The sequence below is a fragment of the Engraulis encrasicolus genome, chromosome 19, assembly GCF_034702125.1.
Source record: "Engraulis encrasicolus isolate BLACKSEA-1 chromosome 19, IST_EnEncr_1.0, whole genome shotgun sequence".
NCBI classification, from domain to species: Eukaryota; Metazoa; Chordata; class Actinopteri; order Clupeiformes; family Engraulidae; genus Engraulis; species Engraulis encrasicolus.
The window spans coordinates 31,062,355-31,087,143 of NC_085875.1; the positions used below are offsets into that span (position 1 = coordinate 31,062,355).

At 42.2% G+C, this 24,789-nt stretch overlaps 1 protein-coding gene across 2 annotated transcripts; it reads left to right on the forward strand.

Annotated features, from left to right (window-relative positions):
• Window positions 1-23: 23 nt before the first annotated feature.
• On the forward strand, window positions 24-23,249 carry LOC134435238 (sorting nexin-14-like). Of its 2 annotated transcripts, XM_063184111.1 has the most exons (30): window positions 24-357; window positions 631-775; window positions 859-979; window positions 2,172-2,245; window positions 3,359-3,437; window positions 3,952-3,995; window positions 4,095-4,182; window positions 5,164-5,248; window positions 5,440-5,596; window positions 6,575-6,650; window positions 6,950-6,994; window positions 7,164-7,244; window positions 7,904-8,018; window positions 9,445-9,600; window positions 11,131-11,255; window positions 13,251-13,309; window positions 15,169-15,309; window positions 15,979-16,111; window positions 17,381-17,570; window positions 17,917-18,000; window positions 18,453-18,553; window positions 18,974-19,085; window positions 19,186-19,226; window positions 19,385-19,504; window positions 20,605-20,728; window positions 20,883-21,047; window positions 21,689-21,784; window positions 21,922-22,013; window positions 22,670-22,726; window positions 22,979-23,249. In XM_063184111.1, the coding sequence occupies exons 2-30, from the start codon at window positions 633-635 to the stop codon at window positions 23,018-23,020; spliced, it is 2,946 nt and encodes a 981-aa protein (XP_063040181.1). In that variant the 5' UTR covers window positions 24-357; window positions 631-632; the 3' UTR covers window positions 23,021-23,249. The 2 variants fall into 2 exon arrangements, with proteins under 2 accessions (XP_063040181.1, XP_063040183.1); XM_063184113.1 differs by lacking the exon at window positions 15,169-15,309 and having other exon boundaries at window positions 25-357.
• The last annotated feature ends 1,540 nt before the right edge of the window (window positions 23,250-24,789 follow it).

Genomic DNA, 24,789 nt, shown 5'->3' on the forward strand with positions numbered 1-24,789 from the left:
ACTGAATGGTGTCAGTCATGACTGGGTTACTCAGGGCCATTGGTACAGTAGCGGCAAGTCAAAAGACCGGAGGTGACATCAGCGAGGAACACGACTGTAAACCCCGTGACAAGAAATAACATGCCGCCTCTGATCTGCGTGGTAGTGTCACTATGCTGCATCATAACAGTGTAGTGTTATTATTACTAAGCGCACAAGAGAATCTAAGCGCTTTGGGTAGGCTACGCGCGCCAGATGGGGAGAACGGCAATGTTCAGCTGCCAAGCCTTGCCAGCTAACCTCTTAGCTTAGCCATTTTTGGTCAGCAAAATGCCGTGATCACTACAGAGAACATCTTTTCCGTGGATTTGTGAAGTGGTAGGTAAACAAATACGTATATCTAAATGGTAGTTATTCGACTGTGGACTGTGATCAGATTAATTATGTTTTGAAGAAAAACCTTGATTACATCCATCCGGACCCGTGACGTCTCATAATGAAATGGCCGGATTAAAGATGCAGCTTTACAGCATTGCCAATAGCAGACCGTTATTATGCACACTTGCATTGCTGCAAGAACACGCGCATATTAGTTCTACAGTCGCATATTCTTTATGCAAACGCATCCATGTGTACCTGGCTCCTCGGCAGGAATGAAAATGACAGGAATCAAGGCACGCTTGTCAGCTGTGAGACGGAGGCTGAGGCTGGACCTCATCAAAGAAGCTGGGCGGCAGTATCCAGTCTTCTGCTTCCTTCTGCTTATTTTGCTTCTATCTACTCTTCTCCTGAATAGGTATATGCCCTTCTACAACATCTGCTTTCTTTAAATGCTCTCTCATCAATGATATGACGATGTAATATTTGTCTTGTTTTTAGATACATTCACATTATCATGGTGTTTTGGTCCTTCCTGGCTGGAGTTGTGACGTTCTATTGCTCACTGGGACCAGACACTCTGCTGCCAAACATATTCTCGTCAATAAAGCCAACAGTAAAGGTTGGTAGCCCACATCAATATGGGTTTATACTGAGATGTACAAAAGAGCAGTCCTCCGGGGAAAGTCCCAGCAGTGTGTGTAAAGCTCATGAATGCATCATTGATTGTTTCCCTGTCCATTAATGCATTGGGCTTTGCACACTATAAGGGAAAAAAGAGACCATGTTCCAACTTAAAGACAAATTTAAATAACAAATCAGTGATCACCATCCTGGTGCGAGACCAACACATTTAAAAGGGATGACCAGCCTACCCAGTTAATTCCACAGAAAGCTCCTTAGGGGCCTACTGTACAAAGCAAATTTGTCATCTGATGCAAAACAATGACCACCATGTAGGCTTACACAACATTGAAGTTGGTGCCTTGGTGGACTATAGAGCTCGAAAGTGACGTCACTTCCCCCGATTTCATGGGACCTCAACGGCGTTTTTAGCCGAAAATCGTAGCATGTAATCCAATGGCGGTATTAAAATGATATTTCGATCCCCTTCGAGTTGTGCCACGAGCTCCATGTATGTTGTTTCTGATATTTTTGCTTAATTTTTCGTATGAACCCCCAAACTTTTTAGAAAGCTGTGTTTCTTCACATTTTTCATGCCGACGGCCTCGGAACAAAACATTGATACTTCTGCATTAATAATCTTTATCTAGCCTCTTAAACAGCATATTTGTAGCCCAGCGCATATCATGACTGAGATCAGAAGATATTTACTCTCTACCATGTTGTTAGATGGTCAGCTTAGGTCCCGTGAAACGCGGAACTAAGGGGCGGGACTTTCGAGCTCTATATGCTTATTAGATCTCAATTCTTCAAAACACAAACAGTGATAAATTATAGGCCTACATGACCTATCTGTTTAGTAATTTATTGCGGTAGGCCTAAATCTGAAAAATGTATTTGTTATTACACTGATATTTTTATTTATTCCTTTGCTGTAATGAAGCTTAGGCCTAATTAAGCACATTTTCCAGATTAAATTTATAGTATCGTGTGCAGTGCCCAATGTATGGGCATAATATCTATTCAAGGACTTTGAGCTTTATTTGAATTTTACACACATTGGGATTTCCCCAGTGGGGCTGCTATGATTGAGCACATGGCTAATAGTTAAATGGAGGCAAAGTACAATATTTGACCATTTGACCTGCTTGAACCCGTTTTTTTTTTGTTTTTTCGTTTTTTTGCAACAGCAAGACCAACAGGAACTATTTCCACTTGGTCACAGCTGTGCAGTATGTGGCAAGATAAAGTGCAAAAGACACAGGTGAGACAGCTGCTGTTTACAACACATCTGTTAAGGGTGAGGTTTAACACGGTTCAAAGTCATCATGTGCAGAGGTGAAGGCTGTGTTCAGCGGGTGCGTTCCAATATGCGGACTTCCGTCCTTCACTTGTGCTTGTGGCCTCGCATTTGGCTGACACGCCCCGCCTGTGTGGAGAAAACAATGAAGTTTCCCTGCTGTCAGCCTATCCGCAACAATTTTTAAGGGACTGTTCTTCATTCGCCATACCAATTGCAAATGAGGAAACATTCCCTGTAGAATTTTGTTTTTGCAAGATATTGAATTCGTTTTCTGTCGTCGGTGACATCATCATGAGGTCACAAGCAGGCAAGTGAGCAAGGGAGGACGGAAGTCCGCATATTGGAATTCACACAGAAAGTAAAAAGTAAACAAAAAAGGGGGGGAGGGGGTCAAATTTGTGCCGGGGTTTTTACCTTTTTAACAGCGTTGAAAGTTATTATTAATAGAGATGACCATGGGCCTTTTCATATGACACCAGACGCCTTTCATTCAATGCATTTGAAACTGATAGTAGCATAGCTGTGCACAGATTAGGACAAGGTGATGCTAAAGCTCCTGCCCCTTTGCCCTACTGAACAAAAAAAATGCCCTTTTTGAAAGTTGTGTTTCGGAAGTTTTTTGTCACAATGTACTTAGGTCCATGTTGACATTATCCTCTACAGATGCTTGATGTGCTTGTTGTAGCACAGGTAAGAAACGAAAACTACTTTCACCCCTGGAGATATCACTGATCTGTCTGTCTGGAGTGATCATTATGATCATCTGATTCACAGCTAATTGAAGCAAATTTTTGCCAGGGTTTTTACTTTTTCAACCCCTCTTAAGGCTCTTCTCCACTGCCGGTTTTCTGGTAGGCCTACAGCTCTCGACACAGCGTGACTCGGCTGCCACTTTTTGCTTTACAATTGAGCTGTGTCATGCCCAATCAAAAAGCAAAAAGTGGCAGCTGAGTCGCGCTGTGTCGAGCTGTAGGCCTACCAGAAAACCGGCAGTGGAAAAGAGCCTTTAGACACATTGAATGTGCATTCAAGGTTAATAATTGACCCTCCATACTAATCCATGGTCTTTTGCAGGCCAACGTTACTTTTAGAAAACTACCAACCGTGGCTCGATCTTAAGGTCCACTCCAAGGTGGATGCATCCCTATCAGAGGTCAGAGCTTTACTTATTAATGGTCTTTTACATACAGTAAACTGGTGGAAAATCACTTCTATAATGCAAAGAAATCACCTCTATAATGCAGAGAACATTTACCTATCCAGGCCTCAACAATATGGTATACTAGCCTCATTTTACCCTACAAATGCAGAGATATGATGTATTTTACATATCTGTGACCAAAATGTGTCAAAGATATCATGACCAAAAGGCATAAACAAACGTTGAAAATTAAAAGAGAAATATATGTTGTACGCGTTTGTGCCATGCTGCACGGTGCCAGAGGAATGTCTTTAGCCAAAAGCTTGGCAAGTAAAAGAACAAAACAGATTTAAGTGTGCAAACATTTTTCTTTGCTGCATCATAATCAGGAGAAGCTACATTAAAAAATATAATAAATGGCATACAATATCTGAGAAAGCATACCTGATTACATAGTAAGTATATCAGTTTAAGTAGCACAAAAAGTCAAGTCAAGTCAAGATTTTAACCATATTCTGTTTATCAGATTTTGGAGCTGGTCTTGGAAAATTTCGTATATCCATGGTACAGGTAGGCCCATAAGCCCAATAGTTCTGTTTTTAATAAAAAGTAATGGCTCTTGATTAGATGTCGTAGAGTAGATCTGAACAACAAATCTTTCTTTGGCAGAGATATCACAGATGATGAAGCCTTTGTGGATGAGTTGAGAGTCACCCTACGCTTTTTTGCTGCAGTGTTGGTACGACGGATACAGAAGGTAATTTTAAAAAGCAATTTTAGTTATGTAGTACGTATTGCATGCTAATTTATCAGTGGACCATTTCATGTGAAATCGGACACTTTGGGGACTGGCACATACATATTTCAATAATACTTAGTGTGCCTTTTTAGTGACAAGGTAGAACCGCAGAACTGTATTTGCATGAATATCAAGAAGGAAACGGAAAAGTTTTAATTAACTCCTTTCAACCTTTCAGTCACATAATCTCTGAAATGACTCAAGAACCAAAAAACAACATTTCTAGCATTTTTTACGACATTGCACGCTAGGCTTGGTTGCATGGCCATTTTAAAATATAGCTTTTTTATATTCAATTTTCAATGTCCCAATATCTCAAATATTCATCCTCGGATAACTGGTGTGTTCCAATGCAGTTTGTGTAATTTGTAGAGACAGAGAGGAGCTTTCAAATGTCAAAACCATCTCTGTGTGACTTAAATTGATCTAATTGATATATTGTGTCCTACCCTATTAATTAAGACTTTCTTAGTCTGTTTCTCCCTAAACCCTTTATGGGAAAAGGTGCTGCCTATTAAAACCTAAATATCTCAACCTCTGAAGCACATACAAATATGAAACAAGTTGCATTTAAAAGGGCCCTCATTTTGGATTAGAATGTGTTCATTCAGCTCTAACATACCCACATTATTAATAAAAAAAACCCTCAAATCTCAAGAGCCTGAATGCAGCGTATTTGTCACTCCAGGCTTAAATGGGTTAATATTGGAGCCAGATTCATGCAAATGCTGTTTTGGGGTTCTACATTGCCACTAGCAAGGCAGACTAAGTATAATTAAATCCTCAAAGTGTCTGATGTCATGTCAAATGACCCCAGTCAGTTATGTTCGCATCACATTCTTAGAGGTAGTGAAACCCTATAATCACTTCATCACATAAAAAGTAATATTTTCGGCATCCTGTTTGATTTATTATGCGACTCCGTTGCATCATTTTCAGGTGAACGTCCCTTCGCTCATCACACAGAAACTACTGAAAGCTGCCATGAAGCACATTGAAATCATTGCCAAAGCGAGGCAGAAAGGTTGGTGCCTGGTGATAATCTATGCTTTAAGAAAAGCAAATCCATTTACAAATCTGAGTCAGTTGATCCATTTTGGATTCAGGGACAGTTCTCTTCAGCTGTCTTTGATGAATATTCTATTACCAGAATGGAAAGTTCTTTGTCGAGCTTTGTGTTGGAAGCTCCTTTCGATTCCTTCTCTACTTGCACAGTGAAGAACACGGAGTACCTCCAGCAGGCTGCTCTGGAAGAGTATGGGCCCGACCTGCATGTAGCGCTCCGCAGCCGCAGGGACGAGCTGCTGTACCTGAGGAAGCTGACCGAGATGCTCTTCCCCTACATCCTGCCGCCAAAGGCAACCGACTGCAGGTAAGCCTATTTTTTTCACATGAAAAGATTTGTCTTAGCTTCTCTTGATTTGCACTCCTATCTTTGAATCGACTATAAAGCAGTCCATAAGTCTGGCTTTGCTAGCGTGCACACCTTCTTAGAGGTGGAAGAATGACACTACAGCTTATACACAAGTGTAAAAAAAATAGCCTGTATGTTTTCCACTGTTATGTTTATCTCTCAAAACGCTTATGCTGGATCTCAAATGGTGCACTTCAGTGTTCATGTTTCAGTGCGTATGACGTATTAATTAGTAATTACGCACTAAAACATAGCGCCCGAAGTGCACAAGTGCACCATCTGAGACACAAGGAGTGTGTTCCAATATGCGACCTTGCTTCCTCCACTTGTGCTTGTGGCCTCGCCCTGCCTCCTGGCCCCTCCTCCGTGGAGAAAACAATGAAGTTTCCCAGCTGTCAGCCTAGCCACAACCTCTTTTGGGGGACTGTTTTTCATTCACCATCCCAATTGCAAATGAGAAAAAGACTTCACAATTGAGCTTTTGTAAGATATTGAAATATAATGCTGTTGTCAGTGATGTCATCATGACATATTACTTCCTGGTACGAGGCCACAAGCACAAGTGGAGGAAGCAAGGTCGCATATTGGAACGCACCCAGGGTGGATTCCAATATGCAGACTTCCGTCCTCCCTTGCTCACTTGCCTGCTTATGACCTCATGATGACGTCACTGACGACAGAAAATTAATTCAGTATCTTGCCAAACCACATTTCTAATGTAATTTCCTCATTTGCAATCGGGATGGTGAATGAAGAACAGTCCCTCAAACATTGTTGTAGCTAGGCTGACAGTGAGGAAACTTTATTGTTTTCTCCACGGAGGCTGGGCTTCAGCAAAATGCAAGGCCACAAGCACAAGTGGAGGACGTAGGTGTGCATATTGGAATGCACACACAGATGTACTCTTGATCAATGAGCCATGTTGTTTTTGAACAGGTCCTTAACCTTTTTGATGAGGGAGGTGCTGTCTGGTTCGGTCTTCCTTCCCTCCATGGACTACCTGGCAGACCCTGTAAGAGACCCCCGAACTACTAAAACTTACTTTGTCACATTCAAAAATAGTTTGTTTAGGAGTGCTTCCTGGACTCTGAAAAAGTTTGGTTGAGGTGCTCTTTGGATAGGGAAAAACTGAAGATAATCCCAGGCACTCTCCTTTAGAAAAAGTTAAAAAGCCTTTATTGTGATGGCTTGGTCATGCTAGACATTTAAAAGACAGAGTCTTTGTCAAATATTTGTTTCGATGTAGTCATGATAAGTCTTAAGTATAACAATGATTTTTTGATTATACATTTGTTTTGTTTACTCCACTAGGATACAGTCAATCACCTACTACTGATATTTATTGACAATTCTCCGGTAAGTGGAAAAAGTTGAGGTGCCTGCCTGTCATCTTTCTGAGTACATGTGTCAATAGATGTCATTGTATGTTTGTATGGTAATATCGTCTTTATAATACTGTGTGTGTGTGTGTGTGTGTGTGTGTGTGTGTGTGTGTGTGTGTGTGTGTGTGTGTGTGCGCGCGCAGCCAGAGGAGGCCACAGAGGAAGCCTCAGCCCTGGTGCCATTCCTGCAGAAGTACTCTGATGTCCGCAACAATAAAGTCTCAGTGAGTGGTTCACTTTCAGCGTCACGCATACAATACATTTTCATTGGTGGTCAAGTGGTATTAGAAAGAAAGGTGGGTGCTTATGTTTGTAAAAACGTCCGATATAGTACTAATGAAAAGGCAAATAAATGCTGTTCTGTAGTTTCAAGAGGTGTGTAAACTTTACAATCCATCTTGCCACTGTGGGCGCATTCAGGCCGACTGAGAACCGCGCCGGTGCCTGTCCTGCACCTAATCGCGAACCAGCCGTCGTGTTCACGCCACAGAAATTAGCGTTCGCGAACCGTAAAGTTGGTTCGCAATGCGAACCGCATAATACTTGGTTTTTCTCCGCGAACCGTCACGACAAGGTGGCCGTCAGCAGGTTCATCCGGGTAACACAGTCACGTGCGGAAAAGGGTCAGAGCCCGGTATGAACACGGGCTGTTCGCAAATGAGCACTTTAGTGCTGAACGCAACTGGTGCGGGCACTGGCACCGGCTCCGTTCTGGTCAGCCTGAAAACCCTATGTGCGACCTAACCTGATTGTGACTGAATATGAACTTAACCTAACCACAAACTTGCACTTCAATATGGTAGTAGTGTGGTTACACCCACAGGTGTGTCATCATCAACACTGGTGGGTGCTAGGCTTGACTGGTTTCTCATGTTGTCCACAGGTGCTAAAGTTGGAGTTGAAGGAGATCCGTGAGCAGCAGGACCTGCTGTTCCGCTTCATGAACTTCCTGAAGCAGGAGGGGGCCGTGCACGTGCTGCAGTTCTGCCTGACCGTAGGTGAGGTGGTGCCCTCTGAGTCATCACACAGCGCCATGCTGTGGAAAACAGTGGATGCACAATAAGCAGCAATAAGAATATTGGCAGTTCCGGGCATACCTGTCAACTTTGAGCAACCGAAATCCCCATATTTTAAGACAAAATTCTGGAAATTTTCTATAGGCCAAATCATGACAGTCAACGGGGCAATAGAGACGGTGCGTTCTACTCTACTCTTCACAACAGTTCGCGTGTGAAGACGAATCATGTCTAAAATCCCCCAGCGCAAGTTTTAAATGAGCAGTGAAAAACAATGAAATATTAGTTTCTCCATGTTGTTTTGTCGCTATAGTTGTCTGGGGCTCGTGCAAAAACTTTGTGCTGGTGCAGGTTGTGATTAGGTTAATCACATGATTCGCTCGTATTTTCAAGGAACTTCAATTCTTGGTGGCATCTGGCATACAATCTACTGGCAGGTAGCTTGATAAGCAAGATCCTCTCAGTCTCTCTTCAAAAGGGGGTGTGGCTCGTCGGACTATCTGACAGGGCCGTGGGGATAATTACCAGAGATTGACAGTGTTTTTTGATGATGTGAAAATTTGGGATATTTCCGGGAAAAATGTCAAATCGGGAAGAAACCGGGAAATGAGTCAAAATTAGGGAGTTTCCCGGGAAATTAGGGATGGTTGACAGGTATGGTTCCGAGTCTCTAATTAGTCTCTATTATTCAACATTTGAATCATTACATTGTTACATTTAGCAGATGCTTTCATCCAAAATGTCTCACAAATGTGAGTATGCAGGTAAAAAAAAAGATTAGTGATGAGTTACTTTTGTTATGAAGGAAAGCTTTTGTAAGAAAAGTCTTCACAGGCTTCACACAGAGTTACAGCTGAATGTTGGATGTTATGACTTGTTACTCTGTGACATGAGTCACTTTATGACCTAAGCTTGTAAATACTCTTTCTGTCAGGTCCATTACAGTCAATAAAACGCAACAAGACAAGAAATTCTGAACGCAATTTCTTAATTGAATAGTTTTGAATTGGTTTTGGCGTCGTTCAGAGGAGTACCCTGGTTTTCCATGAGCACCAAGGAAAATAGAGATTGAGGGACAGCAGCAGCGTAGGGAATGTTCACCTAATTTAAGATTACTAGAGCAAATAATCCCCGCATGAACATAGCAGGCAACACGACAAGAAATAGCATGACATGGTGTTACTGGGGAGACGGTGGGTTGCGAAGAGACAAGCCAAGAGTTGGGAACAAAACAGAAAACTTTTAAAAGGCGCCAAATTATAAACTGATCAATGAGGAGCGAGGAGAATTGAATTGATCATCTGATCTAGCGCACCTGAGAAATTTTAAACAACAAACTCTTCTTGACCACCATGGCTTGCCAAAATGGACGCTAACTCTAGATTTTACATTTCCCCTTTTATTACAGAGGAGTTCAATGACAAGATCTTGTGTCCTGAACTGACGGATGCTGAAAAGCTGATGCTCCACGAGGAGGTAAAGAAGATCTACACGACCTACTGTCTGGATGAGAGCATTGACAAGATTCGCTTTGACCCTTTCATTGTGGAAGAAATCAGGAACAGTAAGGAGCCGATTTGACTTTTGAAGTGTAAATTTGTTGTATTCTGGGGTAGACTGTCTTTTCATATCAATTCATATCAATTTGTTTTCAGGAGAGTTTTGAAGTGCTGTATCTTTCATATTTTTAAAACTCATTTTTTTTACTGTATTGAATATATGGGGGAAGTGTATAGCTTCAACATTACATCAATCCCCAGGACCAAGGCTATGCGTAACATCTATGCGTAACATCTATGAAGTCTTTTAAATCCAAGCCCTCCCCTGTCACCTCTGGTGTGCCTCAAGGTTCTGTTCTGGGGCCCCTCCTGTTCATCACCTATCTCCTTCCCCTTGGTAATATCCTCCGCAAATTCAATATTAATTTCCATTGCTATGCTGATGACACCCAGCTCTATTTATCTGGAAAACCCTCTGACACTCTCCCTCCCCCCTCCCTCACCACCTGTCTTTCTGAAATCAAATCCTGGTTCACCTCAAATTTTTTGAAACTGAATTCGAACAAAACTGAAGTCCTACTTATAGGCACCAAATCCACCTTATCCAAAGCAAATAGTTTCTCCTTCTCAATTGATAGCTCTCCTGTCTCCCCCTCCCCTCAAGTTAAGAGTTTGGGTGTCATGCTTGATGGCTCTCTATCCTTCCTCTCCCACATTAATAACATCACACGGTCTGCCTATTTCCACCTACGCAACATTAACCGTCTCCGCCCCTCTCTCACCTCCCATTCTACCTCCATCCTTATACACAGTCTTGTCACCTCTCGCATTGATTATTGTAATTCTCTCCTCTTTGGTCTCCCTCAAAAATCTCTCCACAAGCTCCAACTGGTCCAGAACTCAGCTGCCCGCATCATAACCAAAACCCCTTCCTGTCACCATATTACCCCTGCACTCCAACATCTCCACTGGCTCCCTATCAAATTTAGAATTCACTTTAAAATACTTCTCCACACCTTCAAGGCTATCTACAATCTTGCCCCTCCTTATCTATCTAATCTTATTCATATTGCTATTCCCTCCCGCCCCCTCCGTTCCTCTTCCTCCATTCTCCTCTCTGTCCCTTCTGCCCGTCTCAGCACCATGGGGAACAGAGCTTTCAGTTGCTCTGCTCCTCAGCTGTGGAATGCGCTTCCCCCTGACATCCGCAACATTGAGTCTTTACCCCTGTTCAAATCAAGACTTAAAACTCATCTATTTCAATTAGCCTATTCTTTATGATTCTTTAACTGTATTTTGTTTTATTTTATTTTTTATTTATTTTCTATATATTTATGTTTTGTTTACAATCTGTTTATCTGTCTTGTTTTATTTTGCCTCTCTCTGTACAGTGTCCTTGAGTTTTTTGAAAGGCGCTTTTAAATAAAATGAATTATTATTATTATTATTATTATTATGCATAGGACCCCCACCCCTTCTTTATTTTTCAATTTCATACACTTGTGAGAGATTACGGGTATTGATCATCATCATCAAAGATCCCAACATTGTTACGGACGTCATTGGTTTGTGGCTGCTTTTTCCCTCCCTATCAGTCGCTGAGGGTCCGTATGGTGAGGTGGTGAAGCTGCAGACCATGCGGTGCCTGTTTGAAGCTTATGAACACGTCTTGTCTCTTCTGGAGAACGTCTTCACCCCCATGTTCTGCCACAGTGACGAGGTAACCCACAGGAAAGCCCTGGCAAACACACATACACACACTCGCTCTCGCTCTCGCTCTCGCTCTCTCTCTCTCTCTCGCTCTCTCTCTCTCTCTCTCCCTCCCTCCCTCTCCCTCTCTCTCCACTCCACATCTGCATGGCCTTGAACGATTCATCAAACACACACACACACACACACACATACACACACACACACACACACACACACACACACACACACACACATACACACCCCACCCAGTGGCAGAGCAATCGCACACAGGCCCCCAGGGCAAACCACATGTAGGTCCCTGCCATGGTCAAAATAAGGCCCCTAACTCTAATACAGGTGGGCCCTGGGTCCCGGAGCAAATTCCCTACTTTCCCCCCCTATAGCTCTGCCCCTGATCTCACACCATTCACCCAATGGTGTCTCTTTGCCCCCGTGCCCTGCCCTGTCCTGCTCTGCCCTGCCTACCCCCTGTCCAGACCAATGGCCCTCTGCCCTGTCCTGCCCCCTGTCCAGACCAGACCAACGCCCCTCTCCCTGTCCAGACCAGACCAACGCCCCTCTCTCTGTCCAGACCAACGCCCCTCTCCCCTGCCCTCCCCTGCCCCTGCCCCTCTGTCCAGACCAACGCCCCTCTCCCCTGCCCTCCCCTGCCCCTGCCCCTCTGTCCAGACCAACGCCCCTCTCCCCTGCCCTCCCCTGCCCCTGCCCCTCTGTCCAGACCAACGCCCCTCTCTCTGTCTAGACCAACGCCCCTCTCTCTGTCCAGACCAACGCCCCTCTCCCCTGCCCTCCCCTGCCCCTACCCTCCTGTTCAGACCAACGCCCCTCTCTCTGAAACACTGAGCAGTCCTGCCTGCCCCTCCGCTAATGGAGCTAATCTGCCCACTCGGCACAATCGTGCCCCTGTGTCATCACCTCAGGAGGGAGCAGGGGACACATGACTGGACGATGACTTCACCCCGGCAGGCAGCACCCGGGCCCTCAGCCAAGGGCTTTAATGATGCCGGGCCGCGCCGGGATAGTGTATCTATCCAGAGCTGGACTGGGGTAGAAATAGGGCCCGGGCACTTTAGGCAATATGGGGCCCCTCATAATTAGCGGCGCAGAACTGAATCACCGGTGGGCTCTGCACCCTCGTGGACCCCTATTTTCAGCAATGTAAAAAAAAAGTGTTTTTAAAAAAATATTTCTGAATAAAGGGGCCCATGAGGGTGCGGGGCCCACCGGGAAATGCCCGCTATGCCAGATGGCCAGTCCAGTCCTGAGCACAAGAGATGCTCTTGTCTACTCTCCTGTGTCTGGCTGATGTAAATCGCATGTAATTGAGAACCTATTGAGAGCAACGGGATGGGAACCCCTTTCTCTTGGGACTAAAGAAAAAAAACCTCCACCTTATATGTTTTGTTAGCCAGGCCACGCCCTCCTGACGCAACACCTTCTGCGTTGCTTCCAATCAGGCCAAGAGCAATGCAAATATTGTTTCTGATCTCCCAAAAAATCGGGAACTCCACCCACTTTGTCGGACACCAGTCAACCAGTAGCAAACCTAGGGAGGCGGGTTAACCATGCTATTTCGGAAACCTTAATTGTTATGCCCTTGGTCAGACCAAGTCTCGAAGAAATTTGAAAGTTGATAGTCAGGCTAATGTTTTGTGTGCAGGACTAAGGAGTATGAAGAAAGCAAAAGGAAAGTCTGTGACACCAGGGTCTTTTTTTTAACATGGCGTTTCAGGAGATATGCCATTCATCAGATGAGCAAATGGCCAATTATGGGCACATTGCCCAAAAGATTATTATTTTATTTTTTTAAGGATCCTGATGTTGCAGACTTTATTCTCCTTTACTCTGCCCTTCCCCATGAACGTCCCCTATGTCTTCAAGGTACCTGAAATGACACTGATGGTACAGTAACAGAATCTTTAGCCCAGATGGGGAAAAGGTGATGATAGGCTAGACCAGGAACTAATCGAGTAACTTAAGACCCGTTTTATGTATGTTTCAGTACTTCAGACAACTTTTGCGAGGGGCTGAGTCCCCTACCAGGAACTCCAAGCTGAGCAGGTGGGTGTCAGTGTCCACCTCCCCTGTATGTACATTTAATTAGTCTGGTGCCGAGGGGATCAGAGGATCTAAGCCAAGGCCAGCTGGTGGATGCAATCAGTGGATTTTTCTTTTCTTCTATTTTTTTCTGAGACTACTTGAATGCATGAGGTATAAAGTAGCCAAATTGGTGTCCAAAATTGGTGTCCAAATTGGCCTAGATATTTTGTAAAAACACTTTCTTTTTTGTTTGCGTTTGACTAACATCACTGACACGTGAATATGATTTTGTTCCGTTTTTTTGTATTTGTAATTAGCTCTTTGTGTGTTTGATGTTGGTGTTTTTGTTAATTGTGCCTGCCCACTACATGTTGACAATATTTACCAATATGATGGCTTCCACTGGTGTTTGGTTCATGGGGGTGTGATGGTCACCACGACGCAGCTGTATAACCCCGCCCCTTGTGCCTGTTATTTCAGAAATAGCGTGAGTTTGGATGACATCCGGTGAGTATGAAGTGTATGCAGCTTCCCTCTGCCATCTTCATGCTGCTCGCAGGAATTTAATAACTAGACTTGCTGATGGATTGCGGACCGAAAAACAAAGCTTCTCTTTAAATAACAGATTGATGATATGATATGATATATGATATGATATGATATGAATGCAACAGTTTCAGTCTTGTGGAATGGAGATGGCTCCCGATATGCAGCTAGCATTAAGCCTTTTCAGAGGTGGCGGTCAAGCCCCTGATTTTGTTTTGGTGTGTTGAAAATGAGTCCTGTCTGGTTCTACTTCTCAAGATCCAAGTGGCCTGGTCAGAATTTGTTTTCTTGGTTGTACTCTTTGTAAGGCTTTGCCTAACAGTGGCTCTATAGCTTCATTAAAGAAACTTCGAATCACAAGTGAATCTTAATGCCTTGTCGATTCATTATGGCTAAAAATTTGCCCAGAAAGGAAAGTGATGGGTGTTTTGTCAGTTGAGAACTGAGAGCGTGGTCCGTTTAAAAAAAAAAAAAAAGCAAAGCGTCATTACCAGACAAACCTGATTGCAGAAATCCATAAGTTCTTACTGCATGCTGTTTTACCTTATGATGTCGTTTTTTCCCCCCAGCTTGCAGATTAAATTTAATGCACTCTGGTTGCTTTGCTCACCCCGTAATTGGGCAGCAACAGATGCGTCAAGAGCTGTCCATCTGGCCACAGCCGCTCCCAAATGAGACAGAGGGCAAGATGAAAAGACCTCTCCACGCACACACACACAAATACAGTATAGTGGCGTTCGTTACACACGAGAGTGCTGCCGCACTTATAAGCCAGAGAAATACAACCAGCTGTCATTATTTTTAACACACCTCCTTTCTCATTTTCAGTTAAATTCACTATTCGGAGTATGTCAACTTTTAGTTAGTGAACTAACAACTCAAATGGTTGTAGACAGCTTAGATTACAGATCAAAAACAGAAGAGCTCAGAAGAAGCGAGTTGGGTTTTTTTTAACACCGTCTGTAGTTTAAAAAGTAAGGTAATGGTAGAATATGGACTTTAGCGTTTGTGACCGGAACGTGAGAGATGCAGAAGAGAATGGCACGTGTTCTTGTGCGAGTCGACCCCATGCGTGAACACCTTGACACAGCTAACCTCCATCTTCCCATCTGTGTCTGTCTATCTGTCTGTCTGTGTCTGTATCCTACGTCTCTCATACCTCTCCTCTCTACCTCTACCACCACCACCACCACCACCACCATCACCATCATCATGGACTGTGCTTGTTGTCATGTCTCCATCTCTGTGGCGTGCTACTGTATGTTCGTCATTTGGCGCAACACAACAACGATCAAAAATGTGCGTACTACTGGGTGTGCGTACTGTACCTGTAGCTCATCCGAGTGGGACTATCTGCTGGGTGGATGGGACTCCCCTTCCATCTCCCCCGGCTCGTCCCCTGCCTCCTCCATCTCCTCCCTCCATTACCAGTCCCTTCACTCCTCCCCGTCCAGCACCCGCGCGGCCTCGCTGAAGTAAGTTCAGGGGCCATCATCATCATCATCATCATCATCATCTATTGCGCAAGTGGCCCGTCTCCTTTCAACTCGTCACTCCCAGCCACCGTTCCTCCCTCTCCCTTCCTGCATGGGTCCTCCTTGTGTTTGCTCCAGAGTTTGTTGGCATGTTTTGACCGTTTTGTTTTGTTTTGTTTTGTTTTGTGGAACATCCTTGAGCTGCAGCATGATGTGCTGTGATACTCAGCACTGTGCATACATACTGCAACTTTTGATCGAATGTACTGTACACTTTATTTTTCATTGTGGTGTGTATCTATGTGTTTATTTATTTGTTTCCCAGTCAACTAATTTCAGTTAGTTTGATATGCAAGTACAGTATTTGTTGGTTCCAAACAAACATTTTCAGGTTTGTTTGCTTTATTTTCTTTCTTTCCTCAAATGATGTGCTGCTTTATTCATAATACCTGGAAGCTACAGTAGAAGGTTTTCGGTGTGGAAATTATTTTAAATGAAATCTGTGGGCGATTTTCAGTGATTAATCTGATGTACCTCAACAGCTGTACAAGGCTGCATGTGCAATAATGTCATCAAGTGTCCACTTCATCAGATGCTGATTCATAACAGTGGGAGAAGATTACGAAGTGTGTGTGTCTGTGTGTGTCTGTGTGTGTGTGTGACCTGCAGGAACACCTCCAAGCGAGGAGAGTCGTTCGGGATCAGTCGGATAGGGAGTAAAATCAAAGGCGTGTTCAAGAGCACCACCATGGAAGGAGCGATGCTGCCCTCCTATGGTCTGGCGGAGGGAGAGGACGACATGGTGAGGGAAATGGCCTGATTGGGCTAACAACGTTTGTATTTCTAATTATTTTACACGTAATACAGTTACTAGGTGATTGTGACTGAAACACTTTCTATGAAGTTTGGATTCATAATTATTTACACATGACTACACAGTATTCTAATAAAATTATTGAATAACAATGTATACATTTATGTTTTTCTCGAATGTTTATTAAAATGTTAAATGCATTATATATGCATTGTGGGCCTTCATGAGTGAGCCCTGTGAAGTTTAAAGTTAGGGCTGCACGATTATGGAAAAAATCATAGTCACGATTATTTGGGTCAAAATCATAATCACGATTATTAATCACAATTATTGATTTTTGCTGATTTAGAAAAATATATATAACAAAATTAAATATAACCAAGAATGAATTATATACCAGATGAGCAAAATAAAATAAATTCTAATAATTATGTAAAAGGCAATAGCATGAAACTTAGGTAAACAGATTTCTGGCCAGAAACACCAGTCCATCAATATGTTCTGGCTTTAAGGAGGCTCTCAAAGGTAGGTCACTATTGCAACGATTAAATCAAGATTGAAATCACGATTTCAATATCACGATTATATCACGATTTTCGATTATTTTCGATTAATTGTGCAGCCCTATTTAAAGTGTAACTGTTTTTCTTTGACTAATGAGATAAACTGCCTCAATTGAAGGAAATTTTAACTGCCAATAAATGTATTTCGTAGGTGGTATTTTGAAATTTGTACGCAATACAGTAATATTTTTAGAAACTGATGTAGGCCCTAAGCACTCATCCATTTATTTCCGAAAATGTAACAAGGACAGCCATGAACTATGTCCTATTAGCAGTTCTCCCTAACAATACTACTCTGAGGACCTTTAGGGAAGAATAGGTTCTTCTTTTCAATGTCGTCCTTATTCTGTAGTATGGCAGTAGTTTCGCCTGCTACAGCTTATCGTACATCTGAAGTAGTGTCCAATACAGTTTGATCATCTGCATGATCTGTGGCTTTTGAGTAATAGTATTACGGGTATCAGCCAGTATCATATTGTTTGTAGAGACGTTGTGGAAGATGAGTTGTCAATACCCTTACGTACACATTAAGTACTGTATGCTGCTTTTCTGTGTACTGTGAACAGTAACTTAAACAAAGGATAAAGTTTGTTTTAAATGTTATCGATCCATCGTGTGTGTTTTTGGGAGGTGGAGGAGGCCATGATGATGAGCTTGACTCTTGTGTTATTCCTCCTTCGTGTGTTTTTGGGAGGTGGAGGAGGCCATGATGGTGATGGAGGATGATGCTCCTCCGCTGGAGGCCATCAGCACCCCCACCACCCCCCGCAACCTCTCAGCCTGGAACATCACCATCCCCTACGTGGACCTCTTTGACGACGAGGTCAAGAAGGAACGCATCCCTGTCTACTGCATCGATGTGGAGAGGAATGACAGGTGTGGCGGTGAGTGGCTTACGGTACAGTAGCTCAGAATGCAATTTTACAAATGTGATGTAAAGTAAATGGTGATGTTTCCAGCAGAATAGAGAAAGGCTATACATATATTTCTGGAGACGGCATCTTGCCAGATGTGCAATGTGATGCTCGTCAGCAGAACACCAGCAAAAGCAACAGGTTCAATTCAGTATCCATTTATTTAAAATACATCATGAATATGGTCGCAAAACACTGTTCATACAAGAAAATTGAGGCTCTATGAACCCAAAGAACATGGCAAAATGTACAACAGAGAAAGGTTGAAAAGAAATCCCCCTCATCCTGTTTTACCTTATATGTGTGTGTCTAACAGTGGCCAATGAGACTGAGCAGTGGTGTGTCTACAGACGATATGTGGAGTTCTATGTCTTGGAGTCGAAACTCACCGAGTTTCACGGTATGTATGCTGAACATACAATACAGTATGACAAAACATTATGACAGTATTACCCAACTGCTGACCCATAGGCACCAGAGGAAGTGCGATGGGCAGCAATGCCCAGCAGGTTTTAACAGCTACCTGTATAATCCTAGTATTTAAGGCCTATCTTAACCTTGCATCAAGTTATTATTTGCATTATACTTAGCTGACGCTTGCAATTGACTAATAGTTATTTAGGTACAGGATTTTATTTACGTTCCCTGAAGCAAAGTGGGGATTACATTCCTTGCTCAAGGGCACTTTACAATTATGAATCATATACAGTGTAAGTTTTGAAACTGCAGCCTTCTAACTTTAAGACCTACTCCCTTAGAGTCTGACCACTAACCCACGGCTGTCCCCTCTGCGTGTGCTGTAAATGTCATCAGCGTGCCTTTTGGACTCACCGAGTTTTGCTTTGCTAACAGGATCCTTCCCAGATGCCCAGCTCCCTTCTAAAAGGATCATTGGTCCGAAGAACCATGAGTTCCTGAAGTCCAAACGGGAAGAGTTTCAAGAGTATCTACAGGTGAGGAAAGGAAAAAAGGCAACACACCATCCCTTGCTTTCGAATGGAAACCTAATCTGAGCTACTGTACATGCATATTGTTGCTGTCAGGCATAAACCTTGTAGATCTATTTCATTGTTTTTTTTAAAAAAAAATTCATTTATAAATCACTATTTTCTAAATAAATAATCTTTTCAACATTAAAATTGGTTATTACATATTTTATCATACACATGTACTCACGGAGACTGACCAGTAGAACTGATTTATATTTTATAATGAATAGAGAACAAAACTATATATATATATATATATATTTTTTTTTAAACTGGAGATGCAAGGTTTCTGCTGGACAGTGATGATAAAGTCTGAATGTTTCGTGTAATATACTGTAACTGTGTACCACTATGCACTGACCTAATGTATGTTCTTTCCACCAGAAACTACTTCAACACCCTGAACTCAGCAACAGCCAGTTAATTGCAGACTTCCTCTCTCCTCACAGCATGGAGTCTCAGTTCCATGACAAGATGCTCCCTGATGTCAATCTTGGTACCTTTAGAATTCACACATCACATCTGTACACTCTATTTATCCTTGTCCCATATCAATTACTCAAGTTTCATTACCAATGATTCTCTTTTTTCATCAGGGAAGATAATTAAATCTGTTCCAGGAAAGTTAATAAAAGAAGTAAGTGACTCATTTTTTTCAACGAAACAGCTGCGATTCCAATTTCCTACTCAGTTTTCTACTCGCTGTCTTCAAACCGAGGGCTAATGTACCGGTAACTAAATAATACAGATACATTTATTTAATTATTTATGATGTTTAACTTTTTGAAACTGTAGAGGGGACAGCATCTGGAGCCGTTTATCAACTCGTTCTTCAACTCCTGTGAGTCACCCAAACCCAAACCTAGCAGACCTGAGCTGACCATTCTCAGTCCCACCTCTGAGAACGATAAGAAGGTACTATGTTGTTCCCTCTGCAATAATGCTCAATAACACTCCGTTGTGATTTGCCAAAACTTTCCATATTGAGCCAATACTAAGTTTTGAATGTCAATGAAGTGATCTCCAGTGGTGTAGTCTACTTTTTCGTGGTGGGTATACTGTATATTTGAGCATTTTTTGAAGTAGGTATATATTTTTGCTACTCTGGATCAATCAATTTTAGGTGGGTATACTGAAATGCCTGAAATTTCGAAGTGGGTATACTGCGTATACCTGCGTTCTACGTAGACTAGACCACTGGTGATCTCCACTCGTGAGCACAGCTATGAGCTGTAGGGACTGTCATTCTGTCTGGTGTAGATCTCATCACCCCTTTGTCGCATGTACTTGTCCATCAGGGCTGGACTGGGGTGGAGAAGCCGTTCAGGCATTTTTTCCCTCAGACCAGCTCACAGACCCATGCTTTTCTACGGTGTTATGATTAGCTCAGTCCATTGTCTGTATTGCAGGTAGACCAATTGGCCACCCCATCTAAATTGGCAGGTCCTTAAGGAATTCAAACAAACACACCAAAATTACAGTACAGCATCGGCTCCTGAGGACTGGGAAAATGCTCTCTATGCCAGTTTACCAGTCCAGCCCTGTTGTCCATCCAACACCAGTACAATGTCATATAAAAAAGTGATACTGTCCCATTTTTGGAAATAAGCTTATTTTACACCTTCCCTGGAGTTAAATAATTGGGTTTTACCATTCTACTGTACTTTCAACCGTTTTCTAGTTATGACAGTGCACATTTTACCTCCAAGCTAACAGTTAACAATGACTCCTATGACACCAGTTAGCCGCGAGCTGGTCTCATAGGACTCAATGTTAACTGCTAGCAGGGAGGTAAAATTTGCACTGCCATACCCCGAGAACGGTTGAAAGTACTGGAGAACGGGAAAAAAACCCTATTATTTAACTCAATGGGAGGTGTAAAATAAGCTTATTTCCAAAAATGGGACAGTATCACTTTAAATCAATTTCATTCTGGCATCTTATCTTAGTTTATAATGTAATTGAATTCCAATGTCTAAATACTATTTTTAAAAGCTTTTTCCCCTCCCCTAAAGCTTTTCAATGAATTGTTCAAAAACAATGCCAACCGCTCTGAAACCAGTGAGAAGAAGCATAACCAGAATTACTTCATGGAGATGATCAATGTTGAAGGAGTCTATGATTATCTAATGTATATCGGTAAGTATGCTCCTTACTTTTTTGTGTGTACTTTTATCTCCATGCTGCATGCAAATTAAAAGACACACAGGTGTACCCCTACAGACTTTCCATCTTTTATGGACAGTATGTTTAGTGTCTCAGTTGTCTTCATTGAACTGCTTTTCAATTCCAGGGAGAGTTGTGTTCCGTATTCCCGATTGGTTACATCACCTTTTGATGGGTGGAAGAATACTCCTCAAAAACACACTGGAAGCCTACACGGACCACTACCTTAAACACAAGCTGGAGCAAGTCATGCTGGAGCATCGTGTGGTGTCCCTCATCACCCTGTTGAGAGGTATCATTTATGGATGTTTGTCCTCAGATTCACACACAGTATACGGCACCATGTATATTCAGGGGGGCACTGTGGCGGCGTACTAAGCCCCCCCACCTACAGTATGGCCTTGCAAGCCATGGGGACTCAGGTTTGAGTCCAGCCAGCCTGGGTCCTTTGCCAGCCCTGCCCCATCTTTCAGCAACAGTCAGTTACTGTCCCAGTCTTATGTCCTTGTGCTGTGTTGACCATAGGTCCCTGTCTTTATGTTGTTTTTATTAGCCTATTTGTTGTCTGTCATGAATGTGTTTAAATACCTTATACAAACCTAATTTCCCCTTGGGGACAAATAAACTGACCTTGAACTTTATCTCCACTCTCTTCCTGTCATACTCTCAACTATCCTATAAGCAAGAAAGACACAAAAACCCTTTAAAAAGTGAACCCAGCAACTCTGGCTAGCTCTTCTGGTATACAATACTTCATGAAGGCCTTTTAATTGTTTTATAGTGTCTGAATAGCATTTTAAATTGAAATGTAATTATAGATTAAATAATTCACTTTGCATTTTAATTGTACACTAAATGCTGCACATACCATATTTTTTATAACAGATGATTGAAGCTTAGCATGAAAAAAACATGTTCTGCATCATATTTCAGATTCTGTATTCTGTGAAGCCTGTGAACCCCGTTCTCTTCAAGATAAACAGAAAAGAGCGAAGAAAACATTTGAAGAAATGATGAGATATATACCAGGTTAGTTTTTTAATCAAATAAATGACTCTTATTAAAAGTAAAATGTGTTAAAGCAAAATTAATTGTAAAGATATTGAATGTTTTTAGCCCCTGGGTAATGTATATAACACCTTGAATTGCTTGCTTTGTGTTTTCAGATTTTCTGACCAAATGCATCGGAGAAGAGTCTAAGTATGAGGGGGTCAGGCTCCTCTTTGATGGACTGCAGCAGCCCGTGCTAAACAAACAGGTCAGTCTGTTATAAATATAAATGATTGGATGCATTCATTTAGATTACAGGGGTGGGGAACCTTTTCATTCGAGGGGCCACTTCAAATTCCTCCAAGGATCGTAAAAGTCCCTCAAGGGCCGTACTATAAACACAAACCAGGATTTCCCCCTGCACTTTAGGCCTATATTGAAGGTCCCCTGAAGTCCCCTGAATATAACTTAATTGTATTGCAAATGTAATTTTCAAGATTACTTAACAAAATCTGTTACTGTATTTCATGTGAAGCTGCATAACGTTAAAATGATATAGGGCAGGTAAAACGACCGCAAGGGCCATAAACGCCCCTTGAGACATACAGTAGGTTCCCCACCCCTGATTTAGAACATTCCCCTTGTATAGATCAGTGTATGGTATAGACTCACACCTTTCGATGAAAACAGTTCAGTTGAAACATGCCCTTCTTTGTGGAGCTTGAAGATATTTATATTTCATCTGAATGGATTCAATTCTTCAGTTGAAAGGTGAAATGCCTTCAAACTCTAAAAAGAAATTCAGCTGCTTACAACAAAACTCTTTTGATTGACATGATCTAGGTGAATGATAATCCTCCTCACAGATATGCAACTACTGTAGATGTTTTATTACCTGAACTTACATTTCCCTCATCCTTTTAGTTGACCTATGTCCTGTTAGACCTGGCAATCCAAGAGGTCTTCCCAGAACTCGGAAAGGTAATTGAAAGCTTTCTTTGTGATTCACTTTAAAAAATATATTTATTAAACACACTAAAACAAAACAAAACAAAACAAAACATAAAACAAACAAAACCATCATCCTCTAAACATGAGTAGTTGACAAAAAAGGGGGGAGGTGATGTCACCTAGTGGGGCAGTAACAAAAGGAAATGTTTTGTAAGATAGCAACCTTTTGCCAACATTTATTTCTCTTACTGAATGATTAAATTAGCATTATGTTTTCAACAGGTGCAGAAAGAGACATGTCTTCTGATGGCTCCATGGATGTAGAACTCTACCAACAAACTGTTCTCCCCGCTCCACCTGCATGTGCAATCTACTGTATGAATGCATAACACTGTACCTCCGTCCTAACTATAGTAATGCTTTTCTCAGCCCTGCCATTAAGACTACTGTATGGTGTGAGTAAGGATAAGTCACACTGTAAAGAAGTTATGGAAAAAGTCACTGTCATTTAATTATGTTATGGAAAATAACTAAATAAATTATATATTGCCTAATCCAACTGAAGTAAAAGAGATCATTAATTCTATGTATTTCAATTCTTTATTTACATCAGACTCAAAGTACATGGTCCATATCAAGACAACAGTCAAAACATTACATAGAGAAGTTAAGACAAAGAAAAATAAGAGATAAAATAAGAAAATAAAATGAAAGATGGGAACACACCTATCAAACAAATAGGCACTCTCTCCAGTGTCGCCTAAGCTTGGAGGAGAACCTCACAGAACACTTTACTGGACTCACTAGGGTTTGAATAATGCTGTTTTGAGAGCAGTCCAGTCTGCACATGAACTTATAAATAACATTTCTCAAGACTGCATCACACCCAGGCACACTGGAGTTCACAAAGAGGTAGCTAGCACTGGTCCATCTTGGTAGCTTCATCAACAGTCTCATAGTGTCATTATATGCTACTGTCAGCTTCTGGTAGCTGCTTTTCTTATACCTACACCATAAGTGAGCAGTATACATGGGTGTACAGAAGGCTTTAAACAGAGAGCATTTGACATTGACTGAGCACATGCTAAACTTGCGAAGTAACATGTTGGCCTGGGCATATAATTTACGCTGTTGACGATATATGTCACGATCATCACTGAGATCATCCGAAATTATATGACCAAGGTACTTAACTTCTTTACACACAACAAGTGGGCTATCACACAAATAGAAAACAGGGAATGCCATCTTCTTATCATCTTTCGTTCTCACTATCATGACATTACTTTTCTTTGCATTAAATTTAATGTCATAAACAAGCCCATATTGAGTGCATACTTTAAGTAATTGTTGCAGCCCAGCACTACATGGGCTCACAATGGCCAGATCATCTGCATACATAAGGTGATTCACCAAAGAATTACCAATAAAACAGCCTGTGGAACACAAACTTAACTGGGCTGATAGGTCATTCCAGAGCCATACAGAGGGGAGAGTCGGGCAATCTCCGCTGTGTGCTTAGGCCGACTTCCTCATTAGCAAAATTAGCTGTTTTAGCTTCTCAGTACTGCTCAGCGTTGCGAGTGTTAGTTCCTAGTAGTGGGCGTAGCACACAGCAAATGCAATGCGATTCAATGCAGGGAATATGACAAGACTTGCTGTTCGTAGTAATAACTTCAGATAAACATCACAGTAAAACTGTTGGGATTATCACCACTGAGACAGTTGATGGTTTACATATTTGTGGTGATTACCCCGCAGTATAGTTCGTTAGTCCTTATTTTTGACTGTTAATGTGGTGGTTCTATGTTGAGTCTATGGAAAGACAGCCGCTTTAGGAACACCCTTATCTCGCTGAAAGGCGGAGCTGGCGTTTAATTCCTGGTCCTCCAATCGCGTAACTCTCCCCTCTGTATGGCTCTGGGTCATTCATGTAAACATTAAACAAGGCAGGAGATAAAAGCCCACCTTGGCGGACACCATTAGATACATGAAATGGGGTGGATATACCACACCCCCATTTGACACGCATCGTCTGTTGGCTGTACCAGTACACAAGGATCCTGATGATGACCTTTGGGACCCCCCTCTGT